The 8,100-nt window shown below is 41.0% G+C and overlaps 1 protein-coding gene across 1 annotated transcript; it reads left to right on the top strand.

Moving 5' to 3' along the window:
- Positions 1–952: 952 nt before the first annotated feature.
- creb3l3a (cAMP responsive element binding protein 3-like 3a) lies at positions 953–7,678 on the top strand (the record flags this gene model as incomplete). The annotated part of the gene is made up of 9 exons (XM_079220821.1): positions 953–1,096; positions 1,272–1,506; positions 2,721–2,848; positions 3,986–4,096; positions 4,193–4,299; positions 5,204–5,272; positions 5,448–5,532; positions 6,057–6,150; positions 7,362–7,678. 9 exons carry the CDS (start codon positions 953–955, stop codon positions 7,676–7,678), a joined length of 1,290 nt encoding a protein of 429 aa, XP_079076947.1.
- Between the last annotated feature and the right edge of the window lie 422 nt (positions 7,679–8,100).

Genomic DNA, 8,100 nt, shown 5'->3' with positions numbered 1-8,100 from the left:
TCCCTCTGTCAATAAGCTATGAAAAAAAAGAAGAGGAAAATAAACATCAGACTTTGACCCTCATGGTGTTTTACATCTTAATGGAGACGTCATGTCCTCCGTCTCCAGACAGACCAACTTGTGAAGTTTCTTAGTTGTGTACACTTGGCTCCCAATCAGATCATATCTCCCTGTAACCAATGGGGACAAAGCAAGCTAGTCGGCTGGGTGTGTTGGGTTGGAGTTTCAACTTTGGACCCGAGAAGAAGAGCCGAGAGATACAATAGAGGCTCTTTAGGAGCGGAAACAAAACTTCTCCACGACAGAGTAAAAATATATTTTGGCTGAATCTCTGTTCTTTGAGGGGCTTTTTTGGCTTTCCCCTGAAGCAAGGAAACTATGGAGCACTCCCAAAATCTGGTAAATAACAACATATTATGTATATATATATATATATATATATATATATATATATATATATATATATATATATATATATATATATATATTGCACGGGAGTTGGTCAGCCAACGTATCCTCATACAACAGTTTGTATGATATTTTAAGAAGAAGTGTCAGTTCTCTTTACACATTACATGCAGACAGTCTTTTCAAAACAAACTTTAATTAGGCAACAAAACTACTTTGTTAGGTTTACGGATGTGACGTTAATTAAGTATGAAAGTTACGTGAGAAACAAATCAACGTGGACTTCTCGTTTCACACGAGAACAGCAAGTGAAAGATACATTTTTTTGTATCACAGTAAAAATATTCACAGACAAAGAGATGTCAAGGCAGATTGGGGACTCCGTATTTTACAGTCCAGTGAGTTCAGGGAGGATCGGGGTGAATGGCTGTCAGTAAAAAGCTATCCCCAGCTGGGGCAATTATACGTATGACACCTGTATATTGTTGTCTTTGCTTCTGAAAACACGAGACACGTATGTGGCTTTGTGTTGCCATTAAATGTCATGAACTCATTCCAGGATTGTGATGGCATCGAGTTGCTCGACTGGCTGTTTGATCAAAACGATGGAATCCTCCGTCTCGAGGGAACGGGACGCCATGGCAACCATCACACCTGGCCAGTCCAGGACCCAAATGTGCGTGAGAGTGTGGGATCTCCAATGTCACTCATGAATGCTGCAAAGGGCAGTTTGCTTTGTGTGTACTGTATAGTTCCTCCGTGACATGCTCTGTGGGTCTATGTTTTTTAAGAAGCTGTCTGTTGTCGTCTCACACAGACGGACTAATGATAGCATTTAAGGGTTTTCCATTAAGGTGCCGCAGCCGGCCGGACAGGCAGACGAAGACTTCCTCAACGCCCTCCTGAGCGGAAGCGAGTCTGTGGCGGGCTCGCCTCCCTGGGCCTCTTCTCCCAGCGACAGTGGGATCAGCGAGGACCCTCCCTCAGACCAGATGGACAGCCCTCAGCGTCCCGAGAGTCCTCACGGGGACATGCGCTATTTCGGTGCGAGGCCACAAACCAAGGCGGGCCTCGAAGCCAGAGTCTCCACTGACCTCAGTGAGTCACGTATATCCACAAGAAAAAAAACACATTCGTAATGTGAGATATCATAACATCTAAGGGTGCAACTATTGATTATACATTATTGTTGTTTTCTTGTTTAATCAACTTATTGTTTGGTCCATAAATTGAGTCAGAGAGATGTCCTAATATGTCTTGTTTTATCTGCCCAACAGTCCAATTTGGTGTTTATTTGAATACTTTGCCTATTTGCGACTGTAGATTTCTCCTAAATTCACCAAAATGTTGCATTAAATAATGCCTCATTTGCTTATTTACCTATAGACATACTATAATTATTATATATATATATATATATATATATATATATATATATATATATATATATATATATATACATATATATATATATCAAATATTAGTCTAATATAAGTAATCAAATGGAGGATTTTCATGGTGATATCTATTGGCTATTTTTATTTTGCAAAAAGTATCAAGGTTTACAATACATATCTTTAAATAATGTTTTTCCTCATACTCTGAGCCAGACAACTAAACTTCAGCAGCACTTACATTCACCCTGTTTCCCCGAAAGCATGGTGAAATTGGATGTTTTATGGCTGTTGACAGTATTTTCTGATTTATGGAGTGCTATAAAGAGATTTCCAAATGTCCCCTCAGCAAAAACTGGCTTTATTCAGTGTTCAGATTTTCGCTTTGGAAATGTATGAAAATTAACACATATTGATAATGCCTCATGTACATCATTAAAAATGTAATTTCAGCTAACTTACTGAGGAAGTTTACTGTTGATATCTATTAGTTAAAAAGTTTACCCCACATTGGGTGTCTCCCCTTAATCGACTAACATCCTCATTTCATTCGGATTGCATCATACCAAATTGTGTTATGTGGTTGTGAGCCAAGAATAATCAATGAAAAACCAATTGTGAATGTGACATTTTAGTCGCAGTCTTTGCATATGAATCCTTGGATCTATTGTGTCTCTGAAGATAAAGCAAGATCACACGCGTTATTTTTCACAGCGTATAGAACTGAAACAATCAAAGACACAGATGTTATCGTTGATGAAAAGCACTCATGTTGGGAGCCAAACCGAGTAATTGGCATTTACGTAGCATTCAGGCTACGAATCTCTTTTGTTTTTGTTGTTATTGTTGTTGTTGTTTGCCCCAGAATCCAAACAATGGCCATGCTTTTTGTGTATCCTTGTGTCTGTGTGGGTGCAGATGGCTGGGAGGCCAGATTCCCAACAGGCAAGACGACACAATTTCCTTCTGATGTGCATCGGCCACAGCTGCCCTCTGGCTTTCCGCTAACTGTCAAGGATCTGCTGCTGTCCGGCACACAAGAGCTCGTAAGTTGTTGTCTAGTTGTGGTGGAGTCGGTCGGTCGGGATGGTACAGATTGAGTAAGCAGGGAGCGAGACAGTGTCTTGTGCGGGTTTGCTTTCTTTCTTTGGCTGCTTGACTCGTCCCCAGGACATGCTGTTAACTTTTTGTGTGAGTCAGTGTGTGTGCGCATTTGTATTTTCATGCTAACACTTTGAAAACTATGGCCTCACCTAGGGGTCCTATTTTAAAACTTTTATTTAGAGAAAGGTTTGCTGAGCACGCAAAATCCTTCACAGCAGCACTCAGGTGTGTATGCCGGCACAGAGAGGAGGAGTTTTTTTTATAATTTTACCAATTCCCTTCATGATTTTTTAGATGTGACCTCTTTATAGTGTGGCTCAAAGACTGTATATAAGAAATGGATTTCTTCACCATGACTTCACCCATTGGTTTTATGGACTGCTGTTTTGATGCCTCAAGGTCGCCATCTTGCTTTTTTGGAACCAGAATTGACACGAGAGGATGCACATCAATTCTCATGAACTGAAGAAAAAAAACACTGTACATGGCTTAAATAAAACTAAAACAAGGACATCAACCAAACCGGAACACCTGTCGATAATAAGGTAGCCACGCCATAAAGCATGCCACGCGTTATCAATCTATTTTACTCTAAATGGAACCATGGGAGCGATAGATTACTAAATGGCCTTTTGTGGAGCGAGTATTAGCGATTGTCACAATCGTTTTAGTTCCAAAGAAAATACTCCAAAAGGTGGATATTATCAAGTGAAAACCCAAGATCACTAAAAGCAGAATGAATAGTTTTTTCTTCTAAAACTTGAGGGTGTGCATTGGTGTGGATTTCAGCCCACTCTAGGAATTTATCCCATCTCTGCAGTCTCATAAGATGAAGGAAAGAATGGCAGAATGCAACTTTCTCACATCGTAATTGCTTTGAGGTAGAAATGAAATGAGTGTGATCTCAGTGGCCTGATAGTCTGCGCTCATTTAACTACTTCCTGTGAGGCTCTCGGGAGAAAGTGAGAAGGAGAGAGATAAAGAGGAGTGGAAGAGGAGGAGAAGGAGGAGATGTGAGGGCGGACAGAAAATGTAACATTTAATCACATTTAATATTAGTATTCATGTTTCCCCGCCAGCCCCAACACCCATCCCAACAGTCCATTCAAGAGTTGATTCTCAATGAAGATGAGAAGAAGCTTTTGGCGAAGGAGGGAGTGACTCTACCCAGCCAACTGCCTCTAACAAAGGTAAACTGCTGCCTATACTTCAAAAACAAATATCAGCACCCAGAGTTTATCTTGTTGGGGCTCAAAATTCAAATGTTAATTTCCCTGTCAATTTAGTACGAAGAAAGGATTCTGAAAAAAATACGCAGGAAGATTCGCAATAAGCAGTCTGCTCAGGAGAGCAGGAAGAAGAAGAAGGAGTATATTGACGGGCTGGAGAGCAGGTAAGAGAGTCACAACACAAATGATGATTATTCAATATGCTTAATGTCTTCTAAAGCAAACTGTGTAATCCTCCATGCAGCCCTTGGTCAGTTAAAGTCATGATGAAAGTCGTCTTGTGGCATGATGTGTCAGCAGTTCCATGGAACCATGACTCACTCCATGGATGATGTCATTAACCTATTGAACATATTTGCAGTCTCTCTCTAGTTTGGGCCGTCACTAATTTCCGTAGGCAAACGAGTCAACATTGGAAGCGTTCTGTTTTTCTGTTTGTTGTCCAAGTAGTATTGATCAGTCCTTGGTTGAATGCAGATAAACAGTCGGTGTGGAGCACAAAAGAGGAAGGCTGTAAACAATGAGCAACACCCGGAGCAGGAAGTCTATCCGCTGGCTACCCCAGGAGTATAGCCCCGAACCTTTCAGAGGCTCATCCGTCAGACCAAAAGTGGGCTGTTACAGACAAAAATGCTGAAAATATTTTCAAAAACATCAGCTTGCAGACCCAAAATCCATTTCATTATCAAAATGTTATTGTTTCATGGTAATGTGAGCAGTGAATTGTGAGTTTTAGGTGCTGCCTCACAGGCCCAGGTGTGAATTTAATATCTGACCTATGGTACTGTTAAAATATGTACCAGTAGTGAAAAGTGAAGGTTATTTCTGAATATTGCAATGAAATATGTGATCTCACATAAATAAATCACATCCTGAATGAGAGAGGTCATTTAAAATCTCTTCCTGAACCATCCCTCAGTTGCAAAATATACGGCATATTGCTCAATGGAGCGTTAATGGAAAAGTTTGAGGCCTAGTTTCTTTTTTACAATATCAAACCAAGTGAGATATTTATATTATGCTTTTTGTCTGTGTGAAATTTCTCCTTGTTCTTATCATCTCCTCCAGGATGGCTGCCTGCAACGCACACAACCAGGAGCTCCAGAGGAAGTTGTCTCAGCTGCAGAAATGCAACATGTGAGGGATTTTAAAATATCTTTTCTTTCCATTTCCTGACATTATGACATCTCTTCCATGCAGAAACTGCCTTCAACATCTCACCTCAACCTATTGTTCTATCAAACCCCTGTTAATCCAACTATTTTTGTTTGTCTTTTCCTCTTTTTATTTCCTTTTCCGATCCTCTCCGCAGGTCACTAATGGAACAGCTGCGCAGACTGCATGCCATGGTCATGAACACCTCGAACAAGCCGGCCCAGACTGGGACATGTGTACTGGTACGGATGTCCTCTTTATAAACGCACCCCGAAAATCCATATGACTCACCAGTTTAAAAGTAAATCCTGTCATAGCCAAATAGCAGCAGCCGTTATAGCTGGATTGAGTCAGATGAGTTAGATGGACACAAAAGGACAACAATAAGGCACAGTCCACTTTCCCTCTGCCGGAACAGAAGCCATTGATTGCCTTTGATCACTCCAATGGAATAAGTTAGTGCAAGGCCCGAGGCAACATGAGTAGAGAATAATTTGAATAATGTAACTTTCAATCTATAAATATGAATGAGCCGCAGTTTCCAGCACAGAGTTCTTTGCTTTGCACGAGAAGCACAGCAAGAATATGATTATCGTTTCCTCTGAGCATTGCATAAAAAGCATATTCACTGAGAACATATCCAAACCACTCGCAGGAAGAAAAGTTCAACAGTGTATAACTAACAGATTGCAAGCACCACCTTTCTCTCATTGTCATCCTTTATCTAACTCTCTTTTTTTTCCATCGCTCTTCATCACATTCTTAGGTGCTTCTGCTCTCCTTCTCGCTGATCCTGTTCCCCAGCCTCAAGCCTTTCTCTGACACCAAGGTCAGCCAAGGAGACTTCAGTCCAGTCAGAAGTGAGTAACCTTCAGAGGCAAATAGCTTTGTTGGCCCGCCTGCCATCTAATCCAGCTCGTCTCTGTAACATCAGAGGAGCTTGTTGTGCAGAGCCTGACAGCCTGCGCCGCCTGTCTGAGGATTCACTTTTGTCTTAAAACTGTAGAGCTAAAGCATCAAGAACCAAAGCCAATGTATTATCATATTGCTCTGTCAATAGATACTGATGAATTATTACTTGATCATTAGATTTATTGGCACAAACTCTGTCAACTGTCAATTTCTAATTATGAGGCAAGGTCAGGATTTTCAGAGCACAGAGCTGTTTGACAGCTTTGAAAAAGCAATTGATGCTGCACTTTCCCTGTGTGCTTAATGCTTAATGTTACCAGGTTTTAGAGTCTTTAAAAATGAACTAAACCCCAGAGTTTTGGCTGAAGTGCATCTTCCCTGGAAATCCCCAAAGTGCCTCTCGAACATAGACTGTGTAGAAGAAGTGGACGTAGTCAACATGGCATCACTCATTGGTTTGTGGACTGCCACTTTGAAGCCTGCAGTTCGCCAGATACAGCTCTCTATGTCACTAATGGCATGGCTGCCTTGTGATTGACAGGGTAGCGTCCTATCAATGACAAGGTAGCCCCGCCCTAAAGCATACTACACTTGATGTATTTGACTCCATTATGTCACCGTTATTTACTAAATGAACATTGTGCTGTGTTGAAGAAGACTTGAAACTAGAGATTGAGACCATAAATGTTTACAATGTTTACTGAGGTAATAAATCAAGAGAGAAGTAGGGCCAGACTTCCAATTTGGCTTCTTTTTGCAACCAGAGGAGTTGCCCCTACTGGTCAGTAGAGAGAATGCAAGCTTAAGATACATGAGACGTTGGTTTTGAAGAAAGTTTATAGGAGTTTTTTCAGGTTTCAATACGTATAGGGCAGTTGTTATGTATATTTACAACACAATATGTGGAATTCAAACACTAAATGTCAAGAGTAGGACCTGAATCCATTAACAACCCTACTAAATATCTATTTACATTGGGTACAAGTGTTTTGGGGGTTTAGTTACACGTTATTGTCTTTAGGTCTACATTTGATCTACTCACAACAACACACAAAGGTGCAGCATTGTCAGCATAGACAACATGGTAACAATAGGCAGCTGCATGTCCCCGGAGGCTTGAACTTGTCTTTCTTTCTCTCTGTGTCTTCTTCTCACACAGTCCAGTCACGGTCCCTGCAGAACCTACAGGGTTCCCGTGTGCTGCATGTCATTGACTCTCCATTCCCCGCTGAGGACGAATCGGAGCCTCTGCACCGGCATTTCCCAGGTGACCGGGAATTGGAAGGCATAACGACCATGATGGGAAACCTGGGAGTGGACCCAGACCAGTCCAATGTGGAGCCCATGGCTGTAAACAGCAGTCAGCAAGAAAGGATTGGTCATTTCCAGGTGGACCCAATTACTGGTCACATAGCTTCTCTGACCTTGGATCCCCACCGCTCTGCCAGGCTGCGACCACATGCAGATGACATGTAATAGGAATGAATACATTACTGCTACATGATTCTCCTAAATCCTCCTCGTCCTAATAGCATAGCAGGGAATTATATGGGGCTGCAATTTACACAGACAGGGAGATCAGGTTTAAATCCATCTTTCTTTACCTTTCATATCGTATATATTCAGTTTGTCTTTTCCATATTTGTGATCATGTTTCATTTCAGTTTGGGGATTTTAAATCTTACACTGAAATTGCCTGTAAAGATGAAACTCATATTCTTTGTCTTCTGGCTTTGATAAAACACCAGTGTGTATTTGGGTGTTTAAGACTGTACAGTTTTGATCTCAATAGATCATCTGTAAAATGTCTTAGGATTTTGAAAGCATGTTTTCATTGAACAATTGATTGGAACTGGTTGGATTAATTCCTGGGTAAAAATTGCATCAAATAAAAGATG

The sequence above is a fragment of the Taurulus bubalis genome, assembly GCF_910589615.1.
Source record: "Taurulus bubalis genome assembly, chromosome: 7".
Taxonomy (NCBI): Eukaryota; Metazoa; Chordata; class Actinopteri; order Perciformes; family Cottidae; genus Taurulus; species Taurulus bubalis.
This window is presented reverse-complemented; position numbering and strand designations above follow the sequence as displayed.